Source organism: Rhinoraja longicauda, chromosome 12, assembly GCF_053455715.1.
Source record: "Rhinoraja longicauda isolate Sanriku21f chromosome 12, sRhiLon1.1, whole genome shotgun sequence".
Taxonomy (NCBI): domain Eukaryota; kingdom Metazoa; phylum Chordata; class Chondrichthyes; order Rajiformes; family Arhynchobatidae; genus Rhinoraja; species Rhinoraja longicauda.
In genome coordinates, this window is record NC_135964.1 from 727,319 (window position 1) to 751,046 (window position 23,728).

The window sequence follows — 23,728 nt, forward strand, 5'->3', positions numbered from 1 at the left end:
ATGTTAAGAGAAAAAGAGTAGCAAAGTCAAATGTGGGTCCCTTGAAGGCAGACATGGGTGAAATTATTATGGGTAACAAGGAAATGGCAGAAGAGTTGAACAGGTACTTCGGATCGGTCTTCACAAAGGAAGACACAAACATTCTCCCAGATGTACTAGAGGACAGAGGATCTAGGGGGGTAGAGGAACTGAAAGAAATTTGCATTAGGCGAGAAATAGTATTGGCTAGACTGAAGGATGATAAATCCCCTGGGCCTGATAGTCTGCATCTCAGGGAGGTGGCTCTAGAAATAGTGGATACATTGGTGATCATTTTCCAATGTTCAATAGATTCAGGATCAGTTCCTGTGGATTGGAGGATAGCTAATGTTAGCCCACTTTTCAAGAAAGGAGCGAGAGAGAAAACGGGGAATTACAGACCAGTTAGCCTGGGGAAGATGCTGGAGTCAATTATTAAAGAGGGAATAACGGTGCATTTAGATAGCAGTAAAAGGATAACTCTAAGTCAGCATGGATTTATGAAAGGGAAATCAAGCTTGACTAATCTTCTGGAATTTATTTTGAGGACGTGACATGTAAATTGGATGAAGTGGGTGTAGTGTATCTAGACTTTCAGAAAGCATTTGATAAGGTCCCGCACGGGAGATTAGTGACTAAAATTAGAGCACATGGTATTGGGGGTAGAGTGTTGACATGGATACAAAATTGGTTGGCAGACAGAAAGCAAAGAGTAGGAGTAAACGGGTCCTTTTCAGAATTGCAGGTAGTGGCGAGTGGAGTGCCGCAAGGCTCGGTGTTGGGGCCGCACCGTTTACCATATATATTAATGATTTAGAAGAGGGAATTAGAAGCAACACTAGTAAGTTTGCGGATGGCACAAAGCTGGGTGGCAGTGTAAACTGTGAAGAGGATGTTAGGAGGTTGCAGGGTGACCTGGACAGGTTGAGTGAGTGGGCAGATGCGCGGCAGATGCAGTATAATATAGATAAATGTGAGGTTATCCACTTTGGCGGCAAAAACAAGGAGGCAGATTAATATCTCAATGGAGTTAGGTTAGGTAAAGGGGAGGTGCAGCAAGACCTGGGTGTTGTACACCAGCCACTGAAGTTGACGTGCAGGTACAGCAGGCAGTGAAGAAAGCTAATGGCACGTTGGCCTTCATAACAAGAGGATTTCAGTATAGGAGTAAAGAGGTCCTTCTGCAGTTGTATAGGGCCCCCTGGTAAGACCACATCTGGAGTATTGTGTACAGTTTTGGTCTCCTAATTTGAGGAAGGACATCCTTGTAATTGAGGCAGTGCAGCGTAGGTTCATGAGATTGATCCCTGGGATGGGGGGACTGTCATACGAGGAAAGATTGAAAAGACTAGGCTTGTATTCACTGGAGTTTAGAAGGATGAGAGGGGATCTTATAGAAACATATAAAATTATAAAAGGACTGGACAAGCTAGATGCAGGAAAAATGTTCCCAATGTTGGGCGAGTCCAGAGCCAGGGGCCACAGTCTTAGAATAAAGGGGAGGCCATTTAAAACTGAGGTGAGAAAAAACTTTTTCACCCAGATAGTTGTGAATTTGTGGAATTCTCTGCCACAGAGGGCAGTGGAAGCCAAATCACTGGATGAATTTAAGAGAGTTAGATAGAGCTCTAGGGGCTAGTGGAATCAAGGGATATGGGGAGAAGGCAGGCACGGGTTATTGATTGGGGACGATCACCCATGATTTGGCTCGAAGGGCCAAATGGCCTCCTCCTGCACCTATTTTCTATGTTTCTATGTTTCTTATAACATTACCGGCCATCTGAGACTTAAGTGGCAAACCCATGATATTTGTTTTAAGCTTGTCTTGATATAGGAATTATGTTCATTATATTTACATAAAATCTTCATGGGTTTTGGGAAGCTGTTGGAAGTCTGAAAGGCTGTAATCGGTGTCTATTAGGTGACAGTGGTAGAGTTGCTGTCTAACAGCACCAGAGACCCTGGTTCGATCCTGACTGTGGGTGCTGTCTGTACAAAATTTGTACATTCTCCGTGACTTTGTGGGTTTTCTCCGGGTGCTCTGGCTTCCTCCCACACTCCAAAGGTTAATGGGCTGTAAATTGTCCCTCGTGTGTAGGATGGTGTTAGTGTATGGTGTGCTAGTTGGTCACCGTGGACTTGGTGAGCCAAAGGACCTGTTTCCACACATCTCTAAAGTCGAAAGGATGTATTGAAATCAGTCTCAGCTTAAAATCCCAGTGTAATGGACTTTATTTGGATAGGTGTGAGGAAACCAATTGATTTCCAATATCTCATCAGAGGCTACCCTGCTGAGCCCAACTCTGAGGAACGTGACTGGACCAGGACGTTGACTGCTCCACAACTCCCTCCATGCCGGAAGGGGTTTCATCTTTTCATATCCTGGGCATTGACTTCCTCTAGGAGGCGTCTCCCCACTGGGCACAGACCGGCATTTTTCCCTGGTTGGAGTGAACTCTATTCTACTTGAGATCGACACAAAATGCTGGAGTAACATGTCGGGTCAGGCAGCGTCTCTGGAGAAAACGGATAGGTGACGTTTCGGGTCAGGACCCTTCTTCAGACTGAATAGGGTCGCAAAGAACTGCCCTCGGGGAGAGAAGAATGTCTTCAAGGTAGGTAGGAAAAAAACTGCAGATGCTGGTTTAAATCGAAGTTAGACACAAAATGCTGGAGTAATTCAGCGGGTCAGGCAGCATCTCAGGAGAGAAGGAATGGGTGACATTTCGGGTCGAGACCCTTCTTCAGACTGATTTATCTTCAAAGTAGGCACACCCTAACAGACTATGCAGTGGAGCAGTCAAAATGTATCGACAAGGAACTGTAGATGCTGGTTTATATCTATAAGATAGACACAAAATGCTGGAGTAACTCAGCGGGTAAGGCAGCATCTCTGAAAAACAAGGAAGAGGTAGTTTTTCGGGTCAGGACCCTTCTTTGGACTGATGATGAATCTACTTGATGCCCATTGGTCTATTGTTGTATTGATGGTCAATGCAGAAACACCCACCCAACTTTATTATACGTCATCCATTCAGAGTCATTACAGGTGTCACTGGCGATCTAGTTTATTATATGTCATCCATCCAGTCATTACAGGTGTCACTGGCGATCTAGTTTATTATACGTCATCCATCCAGTCATAACAGGTGTCACTGGCGATCTAGTTTAGAGACTACATGGGAGGTTCCATGGGTTGAAGAACAGCATGAAGGTCACAGGCCCCCGAGGGTAAAACGGAGCAAAGGAGATAAAGGCACTGAGTTTAAAGGGAGCGTGGAGTTAACAGCAGTGGAGGAGGCAGAGGATTCATGGTTGTGAAAAGGAGTGAAGTGACGGATGTTGGAGGGGTGGTGCCCGATTTATTCGGAGAAGAATAAAACGCGGAGGGCAGTGTAACAGTTGCAGGGGGGCACTGAGAGGGGAGAGTAGGGAGCAGAGAGGATATTGATGCAGGGACAGGAATGGGGAGGATTCAGGGTGTGCGGGGTCACAGGGCGTATGGAAGTCTAAGATCTTAGATCTCTGGCGCTGTATGGCAGCAACTCTACCGCTGCATCACTGTGCCACCCCAGGGATCAAGACACTTTGGTAGCAACAGTGTCACACACAGTGAGACATGGGCAGCTAAAGATCTCAAATAGCAAAGGGATGCTCTCTTCTAGAACACATTGGGAACAGACTGTCACCTGCTGATCTTCTAAAACCTGACAGAGGGGAATTTCACTCTAACATAGAAAATGATCTACTATATCTGGTGATCGTTAGAGGTATATAATCATGACCATCTTCAAAAAATACAAGACAGATCTGATTGTGATTTCTTCAGAGATGGCGCTGTCTGCTCTGTCACCGGGAGATCGCCAAGGCCAGCCTCAACCACCGTCTCACTGTGGCCGATGGTCTCCTCCCCTGATCACAGTGAAGATTTCATCCATCAAGGTGGGATTTTCACCACGCAACATCACCAAGAAAGTGCAGGGAGCAGTATCCACTTCAGTACACTGCTGCCCTTGACTTCACAGATGCCGGTGATTACTTTAACCTGGAAAGACCATGGAGTTTTCTTCTCCAATTCTGTGAACACGAGACAATTGTCTCCAACTTACGCCTGCCAGGATCTGAACCGACTGGTCAACACCATCCCAGTCCAAATCCACGTCATTGGGACAGGAAGGACGGAGGAAGCCACGCCGTCACAGGATGCACATGCAAACTCCACACAGGTGGCACCCAAAGAGTCAAGATCAAACCCAGGGTTCGAGTGCTTCAAGCCTGCAGCTCTACCAACTGCGCCACCTTGCCACCCTTTGTGAAAACATTTTTAGGTATTTCATTGTAAAATGAACAAATGCCATGACAACAGAAGGCTGAGAAAGCATACTCAAATCATTTTGACCTAAAGATTTGTATGCAAGAGCATCACAGAGAATTGAAAGATATCATTAAACTTAACTTGCACAGCTACAAATACAATGAAATTGAGCTCTATAAATAGCAGGCTATTTTGCCTCTTACCTGCTAGCATAATGTTCAATTCGTGAATGAGTTTCGTCGTGTGACAACTGAGGGGATGAGGCAGGTCTGCAAATGAGAAAGAGATTCGCTGTTTAGAAAAGAAAGGTGCCAAGCTTATTTTATACAACTGATAACATTTCAAAGATATCGAATAGAATTATGTGAATGTTTTGTAACACATGGCAAACCTGCCCATGATTACAACCCAGTAGACGATGACAAGAAAACAATCTTATAGTGATGCCCATCTATGCACGGTTTATTTAACTGCGATTGGCAATGACAGGCATATTTATTTATCCATTGCACTGTCGCAAATGGATGCGCCTGGGTGAAGTGTAGTTTTTCAAAGCAACATTTCAGACAATGGACCTTCCACCAGAGAATCAACCACCAAAATGTGACACTGAGCTATGTGGACGACCAGAAGTTTGGTCAGAGATAAAGTTTCAAACATATCCTTAAAGGAGGAGAAAATTGGAACAATGGAACGAGGCAATGTCAGAGGTTCAGACACCAAAATCAGACTACACTTTCCCCAATGGTGGGGATAGAAATCGGGCAGAGTCAGGAGGCAAAACTGGCATGGACAGGGCCATTTCAGTGTTGTGGCAATGGAGATAATTAAAATGACAGGGAGGTATTTATTCACAAAATGCTGGAGTAGCTCGGCAGGTCAGGCAGCATCTCAGGAGAGAAGGAATGGGTGACGTTTCGGGTCGAGACCCTCCCCACCTACGTCCAAGACACCTCACATGCTCTCCGTTTCCTCAATAACTTCCGGTTTCCAGGCCCCCACTCCCTCATCTTTACCATGGATGTCCAGTCACTCTACACTTCCATCCCCCACAAGGATGGTCTTGAAACCCTCCATTTCTTCCTCGACCTTAGAACCAGCCAATCCCCATCTACTAACACTCTCCTAGGAAGAAGGGTCTCGATCCAAAACGTCACCCATTCCTTCTCTCCTGAGATGCTGCCTGACCTGCTGAGTTACTCCAGCATTTTGTGAATAAATACCTTCGATTTGTACCAGCATCTGCAGTTATTTTCTTACAAAACGACAGGGAGGATAAGGTTACAAGACAGATTTGTAAACAACATTCAGAATTTGTAAAATCGAGGCACGGCTTATGTGGAAACTGATGTGAATCTGGAGGGTAGGGAAAACAGGGTTTGTTTCAAGTTGGGACAAGAGCAGGATATTCTGGGTTGATCTCAAGTCGATGGAGAGAAGGATGTGGGAGTCTTAAGGCGAGTTCTCAAGGCAATTCATGTACAGATGAGGGCATTTCAACTGCGAGTCGATCCCAGCTGGGCGAGGAGTTGAGGTGGAAGTGATGGGCTGACGTCCCATGTGATGGGTCATCAGTAGCCGAGTTCAGGGTTAAAATAAAACAGTAAGGTCATAAACTGACGATAGACACAAAAAGGTGAGCGGGTCAGACAACATCTCTGGAGAAAAGGAATAGGTGACGTTTCGGTTCGAGACTCTTCTTTGAACCGAAACATCACTTATTCCTTCTCTCCAGAGATGCTGCTTGACCCTGTGAGTTACTCCAGCTTTTTGGGTCTATCTTCAGTTTAAACCAGCATTTGCTGTTCCTTCAAAGGTCACAAACAGTCTGTCCAAGCCTCAAAAAGAGAACGGATAAATCAGGCGATTAAAACATTTTGTTGTTCAATAGGCCGAAGAAAGTGGGTTCAATATTTCAGAAATTTAATTGCAAAAATATCTCCTTTCTCAGTGAAGTTGATCGGACAAACAGTGATAATTTAGAGATATAAATTTAGACTGAAAGACGGAGACAGCAAGCTGGAGGAGAGTTGGTGTCAATGTAATTCAATCAATTTCTTGTTTACTTGAATTAAATAATTAAGAGCTGAACTCTTTCATTATCACATTCTACTTGCAAGTATTTTTAACATGGATGTCTACTGCTGATATTTTTGATAAACAAAAATCACTAATTAAATTCCCTTCAACGCATTTGAAATGGAGATAAATTGAATGTCCACAGAAGGACCCAGTCAAGGTAGCAGGAAAGCAGCTCGAAGAAATTGATCAAATGATTATTTTGCAAAATAATCAACCATTATTGCCATTCTGTTGGTGGATCAGTCACAGAGTTTAACCTGTTGGGCTAACGTGCTGAAAGTTTTATCCAACGTGGTCTAATTCACAGTTAACTCACCCTGACAGTCTCTCCCTGGAGATGCTTCACAATTTGCCTGGAATTGTCATTGACAGTTTCTCACCACTAAATCAGACGTTCAGATCAGATCAGGGCAGTTCTGGTGAAACTCTGCTTCTGTCACCTCAGATGCTGCCTGACCCGCTGAGCAACACCAGCATTTTCTGGTTTCATTGCTGATCACCTCAACTTGCAACTAAAAATAACTGTCACAAATGGTTCTTCTTAAGAGTTACATCTAGTTTGTATTGTTGTGATTGCTGATCTTTCCGCTGCTGGAAACATTTTCACTTCATTATTATATCAAAGCAGTTCATAATTTTGAGCGTCCCTATAAATCGCCTCTTAAAATGAGCTGTTCTGAGGAGAACAATCCCAGTTTTCTTGCACACTAGAATCAGACCTCCTTTTCACCATTCTCGGAAAAACTCTACTGCACCTGATTGAAGAAACAAATATTGGACGAGGTAGTTAGCACAAGAACCGGAAACACAAAAACGTGCTTTTACTCAAAAGAGCCGCCACATTTGAAAGCCAGTCACTGGTGGGGGGTGGATATGATTGAATACTGTTCTTTTGTGGGAAATGGATAGATACTCGCAAGGGGAAAAGGTTGCATTCAGGATGCGCAAGGGAACGGGACTGACTGGATTGCCCTTTAAAAGAAGCAACAGAAAGCCAACAGACTGTGCTGCCTCATTTTGTGCTACACTACTTGGTAGCTTCATGACTGATGGTTGAAGGCAAGTGATTATGTCCGCATGCAAGTGTAAGTGCAAAGGAAGAACAACTTCCATCAAGACACAACTTATCTTTAGAGAGGTAAAGCACTAAACATTCAAGTATAAAGCAAGGCAAAAATGAAACCATAAAGAACTTTAGGATTCCGTGAAAGCTGCATATATTCATTATTCATTATCTCCAGCACAGGAAAACCTTTCAAGAGAAGCCTAATGTGCGGATTCTTTTGTTGTGTACTTTAATGATCTGCATTCCAGTGCCTAAAGCAGCGCTGTAGTGCAGGCATTAATTTTAGGAATCACATTAACTATCCATTTTGACTATTCCACTGGTGATGGGAGGGAAAGGTTCCCTTCCATTTGAGGGATAATTGAATCTGCATCAGATCATCAGCAATTTATTCTCAGTGTTTTAACCAGGTGAAGATAATGCAGTTTATTTTTCTGAACCTGCAGGAGTGCAGAGTGCAAACTGCAAGCAAATCCACGCAGCTCTTCCTTTGGTTTGCTCAATGGTTACAAGAAAGATACACATTTATATTTGAGAGCTTGGGTGAATAATTTTGTGCTTGCCCAGGTTGAGTTTAGTAATACTGCGCAGAAACACTTCGGCCCACCGAGTCCATGCCGGCCAGCAATATTCGTATATTAACACGATCCTACACACACCAGGGATCATTTACATTTATACCAAGCCAATTAACCTACAGCTTGTACATCTGTGGAGTGTGGGAAGAAACCGAAGATTTCGGAGAAAACCTATGAGGTCACGGGGAGAACCTACAAACTCCTTACAGGCAGCACCCGTAGTCGGGATCAAATTTGGATCTCCGGAGCTGAAGGAGCTGAAAGGTAGCAACTCTCCCTCTGTGCCACCGCGCAGCCCTTTCCTAATTCTTATTTCTATATATATATATATTTTTTTTTTTAGGTGGGAAGTCAAGGATGAGTTTGGACTCTCAAATTTGCTCATCAGTAGGTCGTCATTAATCAACTTTGTATAAACAATGCAGTCGTAATTCATATTTAGTTGTGGTGCAAAGTGGGTGGTCTTGCATCAATTCCAATAGCAAGAGGGTTAATTAAGAAGTGGTTAATGCAGTGCTGCGACTTTAGTGCTAACTCTCACGTCAAACTCCTAATGCAACAAGTCTCTACGCTAATCCAAAAACAGTAGCAACCAATGCACTTCTATGATTTAATTTTCCTTTCATCTTTCTAATTTAATGCCACAAAGTGCTGCATTAAGGGCAGTTTTTTGAGAGACAACAAATGGATTGAAACTTGAAAATGATCGAAATCGGCCACCTTTGATCAGACTTCACTGGCTTTGCCTTGCACTAAATATTATTCTCTTATCATATACCTGTACATTGTGAATGGCTCGATTGTAATTATATATTGTCTTTCTGCTGGCTGGTTAGCATGCAACAAAAGCTTTTCACTGTACCTCGGTACACGTGACAATAAACTAAACTGAAACTGAAGTGATTTCATATGGAACATCTACAGACAGCAATCGCAAGCAGGCGACATTCTAGCACCATCATTCCCAGCTAGAATTGAACAAAAGCTGAGGTGAAAGTGTAAAACGTACCACAGCGCTTATGCAGGAAATGATTTGAAGCAGTTTGTGATGAGGTAAAGTAGTCATCAGCAGCATTTTATATTTCAAAAAGTTAAAAAAAATACAACCTCTTACAAAAGCAAACACAGTCAAGCAAAAAAGAATCCTTTTGAAGTTACAATCATACAAATTTCTCTTTTAATAAAAGGAAAATAAATAAAGCAGGGTGCAGATGTGTACAGAGGATACTCACTCATAATCTACTGGCCAGAAGTTGATCAGAGTAACAGGACTGCAAGACAAAAATGTGGAGATGAAGCAGCAGCTGAAACTCAGGGGAAAACGCATCAAGCATTTTAAAAAAAGAGGGGAAAAGGGCAGCAAAAACAGCAATGTGAATGAGCATGGCAGCAATATGAAGAAACAGTATACCATGTACATGCTGACATGCAAGTCTTCTGCAACAGTAACCATGAAAAATAAATTGATCGTTGAAAAGAATGATGTCAAAATCAATAAGCTGAAGACATTCAAAACAGAGAGGGTCTATATTGCAGTGTCCACCTCTGCACCATTTCCCCCTTGCCACACATGTGGGTGGAAACGGGTCAGCAATCCCACATGACCTTGCTAAAGCAATGACCCTTCATCTGCCAACCCCATCATTGACTGATGACATCAATGCAAAGTCCGCATTCATCCTGAATGAACACTTTCCAGCAACTAAAAAACCGATGAGGCAGCGGTCTGAGCTATCTTCCTTCTCTAGCACTGGGAAGCTGGAGGCCTGCTAGTCATTGTTATCTGTTAACTGAGGGTAGAAGATGGGAGCATCATTTTGCATGGCTCCCTATCACATTGTACCTGCACATTTACCTAATGGAGCACAGAATACCAGGTGGCGCCGTAAGTGATGGCAGCCTCGCCAACAGTCTGTCTTTCTTTTCGCCTTTTTTTGTTAATTTTAATATATTTTAAAAGTATCTGGTTTGTTTTATGTGGGGGGTGGGTGGAGTCGGGGGAAACTTTTTTCAATCTCTTACCTTGCCGGAGATGCGATTGTTTTCCGGATCGTATCTCCGGACGCTCTGCGGCGTAATATCATGGAGCTGACGGCCTTGCCCGAGACTGACTTTGAGCCCCGCCGCGGGGCCGTGGACTTACCATTAGAGCCTGCGATCCCTTGCCTGGGATCGACGCTCCAACCGCGGCCTGCGGATTCCAGCATCGAGGAGCTCGCAGTCTCGGTTAGAGGCCAATGTCGGGAAGCTCCAAAGTTGCAGGAGGTTCGACCAGCCCCTACGTCCAATCATCCAGCGCGGGGGGGCTGAGATCCCCCCGATGTGGGAGCTTGATCACCCCGATGTGGAGGGCCTGACTGCCAGCTACAGGAGCCAAGATCGCCCCAACAATGGAAGGCTTGAGGCCCCCGACCGCAGGACAAAGAAGGGAAAAGATTGAACTTTGTTTTTGCCTTCCATCACAGTGAGGAATATGGAAGAGTCACTGTGATGGATGTTTGTGAAAATGTATTTTGTGTATCGGAATGACACTGTGGCAAATCAAATTCATATGTTGCAAAACATACTTGGCTAATAAAGTATGTGTAGGAAAATAACTGCAGATGCTGGTACAAATCGAAGGTATCACAACATGCTGGAGTAACTCAGCTGGTCAGGCAGCATCTAGGAGAGAGGGAATGGGTGACGTTTAGGGTCGATAACCTTCTTCAGACCGAAACGCCACCCATTCCCTCTCTCCTAGATGCTGCCTGACCTGCTGAGTTACTCCAGCGTTGTGATACCTTGGCCAATAAAGTATGATTATGATTATGATTGTTTCCCCCACAAAAATAACCTTATTCAAAAAAAATATATGTGCAAAACGAAAACTATGCAAAAACCCCTACGATATTCTCAATGTCTGTCCATTAAAGCGTGTCATACCCAGTAGTGTTCACAGCTATCTTTAAATGAAACTCCCTTGTCACTCATTGCCAGCCGGCTCCTGCTTTCAATGGTTCGATGGTTCTTTATTATCTTGTGCACAGATGTACAATGAAATTCTTTTTTTGCCTACAGATCATAAATTATTGCCGTATCTGAGCTCATTCCTCGATAGCACAGAGAGTACAGAGGTAGTGCATGAGCCAAATGCATGCATTGTCAGGTTTTCGTGCCATTGTCTTCTGGAGTGGCGCCAGATCCAGACGAGCCCCAGGCTGCTGCAGGGCCTCCAGCCGTCGCCCTCGTCCGTATCGTCCAGCGAACCAATGTCCCTCTCCTTGCAAGGCCAGCTGCAGCTTTTGTCTCCTCCTGCAGCCGACCTTGAGAGTGCAGAAGGCAAGACCCCGGTTCATCCGCACGCATCCTCCGTCCTCCTCTCCAGTTCTCAGGGGGTGAGCATAGGGCGGGCTCGGCGGCTTTCCTCTACAGGCCACAGCTCGCCGCTTCCAACCTTCCAGCCGTACGGCCTGCAGCCTCCTTTCTTTATTACGGAAGAGTGTCGCACAACCGCAAACAACTCTTCACCTAAATCTCCAGCTTTATTTTCCAGCCTCCTCCCATTCGCCGAATCACTTGGTATTCCATGTGCAAGGCCACCCAGTGGAGTATGGTTCTAAGAGAGCACAACTTTCAAGAGATAGACACAAAGTGCTGGAGCAACTCAGCGGTTAGAGCAGCATCTCCAGAAACAAAGGATGGGCGACGTTTCAGACAGGACAAAGGGGTGATGTTTCGGCTTAGGCAGTGCTTCCTGAGAAAACGGACTTGCAGGTTGGGATGCGGAGAAAAAGGGCTGGGTGAAATTTTGGGTGATCACCCAGCGTGGTCATGTGGTCATCTGGTCAAGCAGGTCATCTTTCATGAAACCTGCACTTCAGTTCACAACTCAGTTGGTCCACAAAACAGTCAGATCTATCTTCAATAACACTGCCGTGGCTATCCCTCGAGGCCAAGGATGATGGTCTACGTCCCATCACAGAATGAAGACGCCTGTGCGTGTGTTTGTTTAACGTGTACTTGATGTTGCATGCCAAGAAGCATACGGTCCTTCACAAATCAATCAACTAATTCCAATGGCAAGGGAACCAAGACAATTGGAGCTGATAGATCTGTTGCAGCCTTCATCCGCCTTCACAGCCGTTGAGTTCAAGATAACTTCGTCCGCCTGGTCCGCTGTTGAGGTCTTAAGGTTGGAAAACAACATTGGGGATGGTTCCCAATTTCAGGATGTTTCCAGGAACTTTCACCTTAACATTTTACCGTCTTGCTTCCTCTTTTATCTCCCAGTGCACATTTCCTTTCTCCTTTGATAATGGATTCAAGCTGGTCACCACGCTCATGACCGTTCTTTTTGTGGGAACAGAGGCAGTGGGTTTTGGTAAAAAAAATAATAATAATCGGAAAAATATCATAGACTTGTCCAATCCCATGCTCACCAACCATCCGTGGTCCGCAGCCACAGGTTTAGTTTGGAGATACAGCATGGAAACAGGCCCTTCTGCCCTTCTGCCCACCCAATCCACACTAGTTCTATGTTATCCCACTTTCTCATCCACTCCCTACACATTAGGGGCAATTACAGAGGCCAATTAGCCTACAAACCGGCATGTCTTTGGGATATGGAAGGAAACCGGAGCCCCCGGATGAAACACATGTGGTCCCGGGGAGAACGTGCAAACTTCACACAGACAGCACCTGAAGTCATGATTGAACCTGGTCCTCTGGTACTGTGAGGCAGCAGCTCTACCAGCTGTGTTACCTAGACATAAATGCAGAATCATTCATTTTAATAAGACCAAATTTCCACCCCAGCTCAACTTAGTCAGAACACACTGTGAATTCAATCTGTGCCCTTACGAGCCCGTATGGTTGAGTTAATTTATTGCCCCCTCAAGGCATTTATGGCTGTGCTGAGAAGAGGCTGACTTACACACAGATTTTAAATTATCATATCAATTTTGCTTATAGCCTGCAGTAGGACAATATTTGTTCTCAGAATATGGGCGATCTAATTTTCAAAAATACTTTATTGAGAAGATTGGACACCACAGCTTAGCACAGTCTCAATCATTTGAAAACAAAAAAACATGTCCACTGGACGAAAAATGCATCTTTATTTTTCTGGAGGAATGCAGTGAAATGTTAATGCTTCAGGGAGTGGTCAAGCTTCAGGGCATTTAGATTCATTCTTCACTCAATTGCATTGTGTTCTCAACAGCAAAGATTTTGTATTTGCATTTCCTTACATTTACTGGAACTGGCTCTGCAACTTTCATTTCAGTCTCCACCTTATCCTTCATCTCTCGTCCCTCTCCTAAGCAAAGCCCCAGCAGATGATGGACACCATCTTGATTAGTACGGGTGTCAGAGGTTATGGGGAGAAGACAAGAGAATGGGGTTAGGAGGGAGAGATAGATCAGCCATGATTAAATGGCGGAGTAGATGATGGGCCGAATGGCCTAATTCTACTCCTATCACTTATGATCTAATGATCTATAAAGCATGTTGCTCATGTGTTTAAACTGACTGCCTTGAGCAAATGGTGGATCAATGTGATGTCCAGAGCCAGGATGTTTAGGCGCTTAAAATCTCTGAAATAGGCAGGCAAATAGGCATAATAAAATTACAAAAAAGGCACAAAAAAGGCATTTATTGACAAAAAAATGATAATATAAAGGTATACCATTAAATGACCAAAGTTGGCTGGTTGCACATAATTAGTAGCATTTTTTTCAAATTATCTGGTGTTAAACTATGTCGTCTGTCAGACAGAATATGCTTCAGTTGTGAAAAACTTCTTTCTACCCCAGCTGAGGTCACTGGTGCATACCCGAAACAAGCCACAGACTATATTCATGTCGATATCTTGTGCATAACAACTACCTTTGAGAACTTTAGCTATGTTTTGTATTTCTTCAACATCACTAAAATCACTCTCACATTTTCCTTGTACGTCTTTACCTATAATCGTCAGGAACTTTACGAATATCATTAGTTACTTTGTTGAAAACCTGCAAGTTATTCACTAATGTTTCGCCATGTTTCTCAAGGGAAATGATAGCTTGTGGGAAGTTTGCAAAATTGGAAGCAATAAACACAAGATCGCGGTGGGGGGACTTTTTCTGCATGATTTCACTGACAATCCTGACTACAGCAGATTCTTCTCCGAAAACAGTTGACGATTTCTTTTATCTTTGAGATTTGCAGCATAGTTGAGTACAGCAGAGAGCCATGTACCCCACCTAGTCAAAACGGGGTGCGGAGGTAGCGGAATCTGGGGTGCCATGTCCTTGAACAACTGCACACGTGATGGTGATTTGAGGAAGATTTTCTTGACATTGGAAACTAGGCGATCGACATTTGGAAACAAGCTACGTATGTGCTCGGCAATTCTATGGAGTCTGTGAGCATGTCAAATGCAACGTTTTGGGGAATAAAACTTTAAGAGCACGAGCAGCTTTTTACATGTACGGAGCTGCATCAGTCACAAACAGAAGGACATTCTCATGTTTTACACCTTTCTGGCAAGTGAAGATGTAAACAACCGAGCAATAGTTGAGCTGTTTGACTTCACCAATACTTCCGATGTCAACAAATACTCCTTTGATGGTTGACCTGCCTCCAGTGTACCGATGATCACATTGGCAACAGCATCGGTTGTCTCGTCAATTGAGATCCATATTTTGTTGCATGCAACTTCATCTCTAATTTTCTGCACAACAATGTTGAAGTTGCTGTCAACATAATTTTTCCATAATGATGACATGTTCCTCTGTATTTCTCTAAAAAAACTCAGATTTGTTTTCCAATATCCACAGTCGAATTCCAACCTTGCACAGATCACTCGAAAACTCAGATTTGTGACTGGAGCAAGCAGAAAATGTGGTGAGGAGACAAGCTTGCGTATTTCCCACCTTCAGTTTCTCTGCCGCTGACTTGTGTTTAGCTGTCTGTACATGCTGGGAGATGAAATATTTCTTCTCATGATTCACTGCTTTCTCACATGCTTTGCAAAACAGCACACAGTTGTCTGTAGAGAATATATCACTCCCGTACACTCTCACCAAATTGTTCAGTTTTTTACAAGGCGTTGACTTGGCTTTAGGCACTTTGATGCATGCAGGGGTAGATCTTACAGGAGCGGGGATGCAGACTACAGACAGGTCAAGTACAAGCTGAGAAGAGGAATCAGAGCTGCCACGGAAAGGTACTCTGAGAAGTTGAGGAGCAATTTCTCAGCAAATGACTCTTGTTCAGTTTGGATGGGCTTGCAAGAAATCACAAGCTACAAGAGGAAAACAATCGTCAGCTGACCAACGACCTGAACGAGTTCTACTGCAGGTTCAATAAACAGAAACTTAACCCTGGTACCCCCTCCCCAACCAACACTTCACACCTACTCACAGCCTGACTCCAGTTTGAAAAGACTGGACCCTTCTCCACCCACCCCTCTCCAATCATCACTTAACACCCACTTACAGCTTGACTGCAAAAGACTGGTGCCTCGTCCACTACCCACCAATGAGCGACTGACGGAGGCGCCCCCGGTGGTGGAAATGTTCTTGTAAGTTACGCTAAAAAAGGCTGATTTGAGCACTCGGTCGTGAAAAGGGCATTATCTTGCTGAAATCATCAAAAAAGGCATAAAAAGGCACATGACAAAATTCTGGCTCTAGTGATGTCCATAATATTCCAATTGATCAAAGTGGAGAGGGACACAATAGTGACACAACACATCCAAAAGGCATTTCACAAATGTGAAATGACCCCTGCAGCACATAGCCTTAACACGGCGAGGTGCTTTCTGATCTTTTAGCAGTTATCTCAAAATGTTTAAATTTGAGATAAAGCTTGATGCTACAACTGCCACAACATTTTTGTAGATATTTATTCATGTCTTGGTTGCTTTATATTTGTAGTTGAGGGTAACTCCAAGAGGAAATGGGCGAGTTTAAGTTGTCATCTTTGCCAGTATTGAAAAGGTCAGCATGCCCAACATCAGTTATACTTATGCTGATATTTCGTTGTGCTTGATAGGCAATTCACCTCTAAAATTCATTCACAAAATGCTGGAGTAACTCAGCAGGTCAGGCAGCATCTCTGGAGAGAAGGAATGGGTGACGTTTCGGGTCGAGACCCTTCTTCACTCATCATTCACTAAAATTCATCATCATGTCTCTATTGTTCCTTAAAAATCCACCTTCAAAATAGTATTAACAACACACACACATCGACTTCCCACTTCAACTTTATACCATTGGAAAGTCGGTTGACAAGTTTAGTCCCCATTTCAAAGTTACACTGCACGTGGCAGAACGTGGCAGGTTTTGAGTTGAGATTTGAGTTACTCCAGCATTTTGTATCTATCTTAGGCACAATATGCTGTTCACCTCCTCACCGTGTGATCAAGATGAATGAATCCACTGTGATGAAAACAGACACATTTTTATTACAATGACTGCTCAGCCATTCAAACTGAAGGAAGAGGTGTTGCCCCGAAAACGAGACAAAATCAGGCATGTATCCAAATCTGATCAGTCACGATAATCAAACCTAATTCAAGACCATATGAATTTTTTCAACGGTTCTAACAGCAAATTATTAATCCTTAACAACATTAACATTGGTTTGATTCGATCCATAGTAAAAGCAAGCACGTATAAAGCTGTGCAGGTCGGTAGGGTCTACGTTCATTTACCATGTCTGGTGTAAACAGCAGGGCCTGTTACATGTGCAAAATAACACTGCAGCATAACCGGAATAACGTGTTGCACTTACGTTTCCAAGTTATCCCCCTCCAGAACGGTCTGCACCGGCAGATATCCCATCCGCGGATGCTTTGCGAAGTACCTCTTTGTTCGAAACTTGTTTTTTAATACCTTGGCAAAATCTCGGACATCTTCTCCTGAAGTTGTCTGAAGGGAATATAACAGTAAATTCTATTTGAAATGACCCCCGAGGTGGATGTTGTTATTTCAAGAACTGTGCATTGAAACTCTGAACCAGACATTTAATATAGGAGGCATATGTTAGAGCATTGTACTCTATTAAACTACAGAGTGAATAACAATGCGAAATGTGATGCTGAAACAACTTTTGGCTGGAGGTGACACTGTCAATAAAAGAAATTGGTCCCATGTTGGTCGCATTTTTTGACCAGGATATCAATCATACAGCTCGTGGAATGGAAGAGGGAAACAGATAATAGACACAGTGGGGCAAAGGACCTATGACAGCATTTCAGCCTCAGCCCTGTTGTGGGGTCTGAACCAGGCAAATTCCTCCTGCCTCTACAAGTGCTGCTTGATCCGCTGATTTCTTAGTGTTTAGGTTTTTGTACCAGATTCCAGTGTGAAGGGAGATGTTGCTGACTATTACCAAGGGGCGTGCATGCCTTTGTGCATATATTAAACTGATTAGCATGTGGCAGCAAAGCCCAGCATCTGAGGGAAATCCACTCCACCAGAGGAATAATGTGCAAGCTCCACACAGACAGCATCCAATGTTAGAATTGAATTCTGGGCACTGGAACGGCAAGGCAGCTACAATACTCAATGCGTTCTGGCCCACTGTTCTGTATTTCTTCAATGGTACTTTCCTTTCTGTCCCCTTAAAACAAAAATGAAAATAATCCCTCATACCTCTTGCAGTGCATCTGCCGACAGCTTCCTTTCATATTTTTTAATTGATCCATTTTAGGTGTCACGGTAATGTCGACAAATGCACCACCAAACTGTATGGAAATAACTTTGCACCAATGCAGATCACTTACAAGATCCCAAGTTCAGAAATTGGCAGGAAAGACTGATTTTTCTTTCAGTTAGTCCAGATAACCTTGGCAGACTATGGACCACGCGAGGTGCCAAGTTGCTGATCAAGCTTGCAATTTAAAATAAGTTTGACATTCCTAGTTTATTTGTTTCCAACCCCTTGAGCAAGCATGCACATTTAACTGGAGAAGGTATCAGAAATAAATCACAGAGCTGCCACTGGAAATGGCTCCATAATTGAAGAATTCTATTGGAAATTACAGTGAAGGAATGAAAACACAAACTCCATTCATCCTCACACTCTTAAAAGACTCAGTTAAGGTACATCTTCAATTTCCCAGGCATTTGTTTTCACACTGCAACAGCAATTCATAAAAACAAAAATAAAACAGGAAAAAACATCAAACTCAATATGAAGAAACCTCAAGGGAGAGGACATTATATTAAGAACGTTTAAATCTTCTTAGGTATTCCCACTTATATATATTAAAAAAATGTTGATGCAACATACATACAATTCAACTGCACTAAATGCAGAAAAACACACTACACAATAAATCTCATTAATCTTACACTCTTTATCCTCCCAAAAAAATGCTTCCATAGAACATTTTGCAGTGCAATCAATTTGCAACAAAACCTGATGGAAATTCTAGATATTTCCGGATGATGAAGGGGGAAAATACATGGGTCCACAATTCATTTTACAAGTGCAATGAGGACTTCATTAAAAGAAAATAATTGGATTTTGGTCCCTGCCGTAGTTCTCAAGTTTCCTCAATAAAGCTGAAAATGACGAGTTATTAATGTAATAATGTCACACTTGGTTAATGGCAACGGATGGAATTTTTTTGTTTTGCTGTGCAAATTTTGCCAACCTCATACAAATAAGATTCCGTCCGAATTGCAGTTCTCCAATGAAAGATTGAACAATTTTTTTTCTGATAGGAATGGGTGACGTTTCAGGTTGAGACCCTTCTTCAGAGTGAGAGTCAGGGGAGAGGGAGATACAGAGATAAGGAAGGGTAAGGTATGAAAACAAGACATCAAAAGAAATTAGGTTCAATGAGAATGTAGAATAGAGAAGGTGACAACAAAACAAACAGCGATAAAATGTAATCAGGGGGACAGTCAGAAGGTCCTGGCCTTCTCTTTGGCTCTTTCCCCATCTCATTGATAAATCTCCCATTCTCTCTTTGAAGACATTCAAGATCATTTGAGCATCAGGGGATGGTGCAAAACAAGTGAGGGAGAGGGAGAGGGGTGCTTGTTTGTTCCCACGAAAACACTTTACAGCCATTGGAAACTTGGAAAGCACTGGCTATTAAGTTGAATTGCGTGGACATTTTCTGCATGTTACTGCGTTCTTCTCTCGCCTTAACACATATGGGAACCTTGCCGACTGCACTATTTAATTTTTTTAATTTCCAATTGTCCACCTGGAGGATACAAAACCAAAATATTACTGCAGGCCTTTCAGAGAATTACCAATTAGACTGGGGTCAAGTGAGTAGAATACATAGAAGATATTCTGCAGGCTTTTTGCAGTTGCTTTCTGTGCTTGCAGTTCACTTACCGGTGTGCAGTATTCCACCATAGGGTAATGCATTTTATGACCTTTCGCTGTTCGACCAGAAAAGAAGCAACTTTGGCAGACGTCATAATTAAAGTGCTTTAAGCTGCGGTATCTGCATGTTAAAAACATGTAAAGAGGTCAGAGTACATTTTTGTACTTCTTGAATGCAAATGTAACTCACTCGGAATAACAGATTGGAAGCCTCCCCTTCTCCCCACTTGTGTTGTGTTGCCAGGGTCAGGGCAGTCAAAGTAAACTCGACACACCATTCAGTCTTTAAGGTCAGATCCGTTAACTTGGATCAGATTGCCATTGATTATTTCCAATGAGAACACTACATCTGTCGGTGATTTAGTGGCAGCTCTGTAAAGTTACACTCCATCACAATACCTGTTAACAATTGACCCAGATTCCTGAAATTGTTCCACAATCCATCTAGAAAGAAGTTAGAACACCAGCAGGTTCAGGTTCTGCTGAAGCTAACAGCGTGTGTCCCTGTGTGTAGGAAGGAACTACAGATGCTGGTTTAAACCAAAGATAGACACCAAACACTGGAGTAACTCAGCGGGTCAGGCAGCATCTCTGGAGAAAAGGAATAGGTGACGATCTGTGTCGTGACCTTTCTTCAGACTGAAGTCTCCAGTGTATGGTTTTCTCTAGTGTATGTCCCTGTTTGTCCTAATTTCTGGAAGCTCGTTTTCTGGCTTCAGCACTTTCTCACACATCTGATGTTATCTGCCCTGTCTCTGGATTCTAGTTTCTTCCAGTTCTTGTTAACAGTCTTCCCTGTTTTAATTATTTGTGCCACTGAGACAGTCCACCGTAACTGGCAGAGCCTTCTTTTGAGGAACCTCCCAAGCCACTCGGGAGGACATGAAAGGAAGTCACGAGAACTCTCCAAATCACACACTCTCCTGACATGGGAACCCGAAGAACAATCGACTACGCGGAATAAAATATGGATTTGCCAGCAGCGCCTACATCTCACAAGGGAATGAACAAAGACATTGTTTATCGGGGATTCCCTTGTGACCTGGAACTTCAATGGACATTTGTAGCACCTTGTGATCATGGTGCTGGCCATAGTCGACTCATGGAATTGGGAGGCACGCCCATCAGTCGCAAAGGATTGTTAGTGAAGTTGCAAAGAGTGCGCTGAGAAGGGTCAAAAGCCTAAGGCGAAGATTAAAATTTGATAAGAAACCTGGGGAAATCTGTGAGCATGAAGAAAAAAACAATTAAAACTTGGGTTCATGATAGGTTTTGGGGCTGGTCTTGCATAGTACAGATGAAATACAGTCTAATTCAGAGATGATAAAAGTCAACAGGGCAACAGCTATGATATAAGCATGTTGCTAGGAGGCTGCAGAGTGACTTGGATAGATTAGGAGAGTGGGCAAATGCATGGCAGATGCAATATAATGTGGATAAATGTGAGGTTATCCACTTTGGCGGCAAGAACAGGAAAGCAGAGTATTACCTGAATGGTGGCCAATTAGGAAAAGGGGAGATGCAACGTGACCTGGGTGTCATGGTGCACCAGTCATTGAAAGCAAGCGTGCAGGTGCAGCAGGCAGTGAAGAAAGCGAATGGTATGTTAGCATTCATAGCAAGAGGATTTGAGTATAGGAGCAGGGAGGTTCTGCTGCAGTTGTACAGGGCCTTGGTGAGACCGCACCTGGAGTATTGTGTAGTTTTGGTCTCCTAATCTGAGGAAAGACATTCTAGCCTTAGAGGGAGTACAGAGAAGGTTCACCAGATTGATCCCTGGGATGGCAGGACTTTCATATGAAGAAAGACTGGATAGACTAGGCTTATACTCGCTGGAATTTAGAAAGCTGAGGGGGGAAGATTGTTCCCGATGTTGGGGAAGTCCAGAACCAGGGGTCACAGCTTAAGGATAAGGGGGAAGTCTTTTAGGACCGAGATGAGAAAACATTTCTTCACACAGAGAGTGGTGAGTCTGTGGAATTCTCTGCCACAGAAGGTAGTTGAGGCCAGTTCATTGGCTATATTTAAGAGGGAGTTAGATGTGGTCCTTGTGGCTAAAGGGATCAGGGGGTATGGAGAGAAGGCAGGTACAGGTTACTGAGCTGGATGATCAGCCATGATCATATTGAATGGCGGTGCAGGCTCGAAGGGCCGAATGGCCTACTCCTGCACCTATTTTCTATATTTCTATGGGACAGAAACAGAATTCCAGTCATGAAATATTCACCCAGGTGAGGTCAGTCTGAAGGACCTAGCCAAGTTGCAGTCAGAGACTGTTAACTTTTAAACTCGCCCAGGAGGACAGCTTTGAGACTACAAAGTTAAAACAGCTCAGGCTCAAAGAGAACCATCTATCAGGGGCTCAGAACATAGGCAGCCAAAACACTACCCAGGTGTTGAGCTGCAGCAGCTCAGATCTTCTGCAGATCTCCTTGAGCAGCCTGTTAGAATTTCCTCAGAAGGCAGTGGAGGCCAATTCTCTGAATGCATTCAAGAGAGAGCTAGATAGAGCTCTTAAGGATAGCAGAGTCAGGGGGTATGGGGAGAAGGCAGGAACGGGGTACTGATTGAGAATGATCAGCAATGATCACATTGAATGGCGGTGCTGGCTCGATGGGCCGAATGGCCTCCTCCTGCACCTATTGTCTATTGTCTAAATTTAAGTGAAGACAAAAAATACCGGAGTAACTCAGTGGGACAGGCAGCATCTCTGGAGAGAAGGAATGGGTGACGTTTCAGGTTGAGCCCCTTTTCGGCCCGAAAAATCACCCATTCCTTTTCTCCAGAGATGCTGCCTGTCCCGCTGAGTTACTCCAGCATTTTGTGTATCTTCGAAGTAAACCAGTATCTGCAGTTCCTTCCTACACAAACTAAATTTAAGTTGTTTGGGTTCAGATGCATCCCGGGGAGCTAGAGGAAGCAGCAACACTCCACTGTGCCGCTTCTCAATCATATCCCTCACCCTCTTGATAACATCTCCTCTCTCAACAACCCACAGCCAGCATTACAATGGCCTAAAATTAATCTTCAACTCTGTTGACGAACTGAATGAGAAAAACAGCTTGTTGGCCCATGGCTCCAAGTGTCTGCCTATATATTGCATTGCACGAATTTCGTCCTGCACCCAGTTCCCACCGGCACGATCCAATGTCTTCTCCTCAGCTCTTGTCCCCGTCAGACGTTCCCATTCCGTGACACAATAGCTCTGCTGTAATCTTTGACAGCAGGTCCTTTACAAAATCCTTCTCCCTCTTGTTTCTGAGGCAGCAGTCTAGCCTTCAGTAACCCGATCACATTCATCGGGTTAGTTCCTCGAGCTATGTTGTTGAATTCTCTAGCACACGGAAAGTAAGCTACTTGTTCGTTGACTATTGCTTCCCTTGGGAGAGTTTCAGGGAACGACAGTACTGGGGCCTCAATATTATTTTAATTTACGTTGCTTATTGCAAGATCTTGTGTGTGCTGCAACTGAGCATTTCTGTTTGCACTTGGACACCTTTGTCAGGCCTTGGCGCAAGGTTGCCCTGGCCACCTGTAGTCAGCAGCAGCTTGTTGCCCTCCAGGTGCATTTACTTCAACAACACAAAGACGAGACGAGCTGTAATCTCAGATGGTTCACCCATGTGTGCAAGGATGTTTTTGTACTTTCCATTGACGGCTTTGGCAAAGTTTATTTGCTGTCTGGGAGACTGAATGGACAGCTGTGAGACACTGGAACACGAAAGCCCATGCACGAGAGGGAGCTGAAACGTGCCTCATGAAGGGAAGAACGCTGCTGAGGGCTTTGAGCTCAGCGAATGTACAGAATGATCGGTGAAACATCATTTGGACAGAGGCCATACCCACAAGTGCATAATGGTTCATGAAAATACCAATCCATAAAGCTTAAACAGGGGCATGACCTCTCCTCCAGCCCGCCCGGCATATGAACCAGGCCTTCGCCAACCCCCAGAGCCACAAGTGAAAATGGGCAAAAATGACCCAATTTCAAAGGACACACGAATGTCAGGCAGGTCCACGACATTTACTTGTTGTTCCCTCACTTTCATGGCCCATGTTGCTTCCAGCAGAAGGCTCCATGGACGAAGGTAAACAGTGCCACCGAGCTAAAGGAATCGCACAGGAAAGCAAGAGGAAGGTTGGGCTGAGCCTTTGTTATTTTGTTTTACACGACTAAAAGATCGCTCTCTCAGCTACTTTGCAGATTCAAAATCCCTAAACAAGAAGGCTGAAGAAAGGTCCCAACCCAAAACGGCACCCATCCTTTTTCTCCAGAGATGCTGCCTAACCCACTGAGTTTCTCCAGCACTTGCGTCTATCCACCATAAATAAAGTGGGTTTCAATGT

General features: G+C 43.8%; 1 protein-coding gene across 11 annotated transcripts in view; it reads right to left on the reverse strand.

The window, feature by feature from the left end:
• Nucleotides 1-23,728, reverse strand: part of dmd (dystrophin) — a 1,595,363-nt gene that overhangs the window by 73,128 nt on the left and 1,498,507 nt on the right. For 8 of the 11 annotated variants that reach the window (XM_078408877.1, XM_078408870.1, XM_078408878.1 and 5 more), the window contains 4 exons: nucleotides 19,391-19,502; nucleotides 16,823-16,959; nucleotides 9,292-9,330; nucleotides 4,537-4,602 (listed from right to left, as the gene is read on the reverse strand). In XM_078408877.1, coding sequence (XP_078265003.1) covers nucleotides 4,537-4,602; nucleotides 9,292-9,330; nucleotides 16,823-16,959; nucleotides 19,391-19,502 — 354 coding nt within the window. The remainder of the gene's footprint in view (nucleotides 1-4,536; nucleotides 4,603-9,291; nucleotides 9,331-16,822; nucleotides 16,960-19,390; nucleotides 19,503-23,728) is intronic. The other 3 variants (XM_078408876.1, XM_078408873.1, XM_078408880.1) reach the window with 1 other exon arrangement.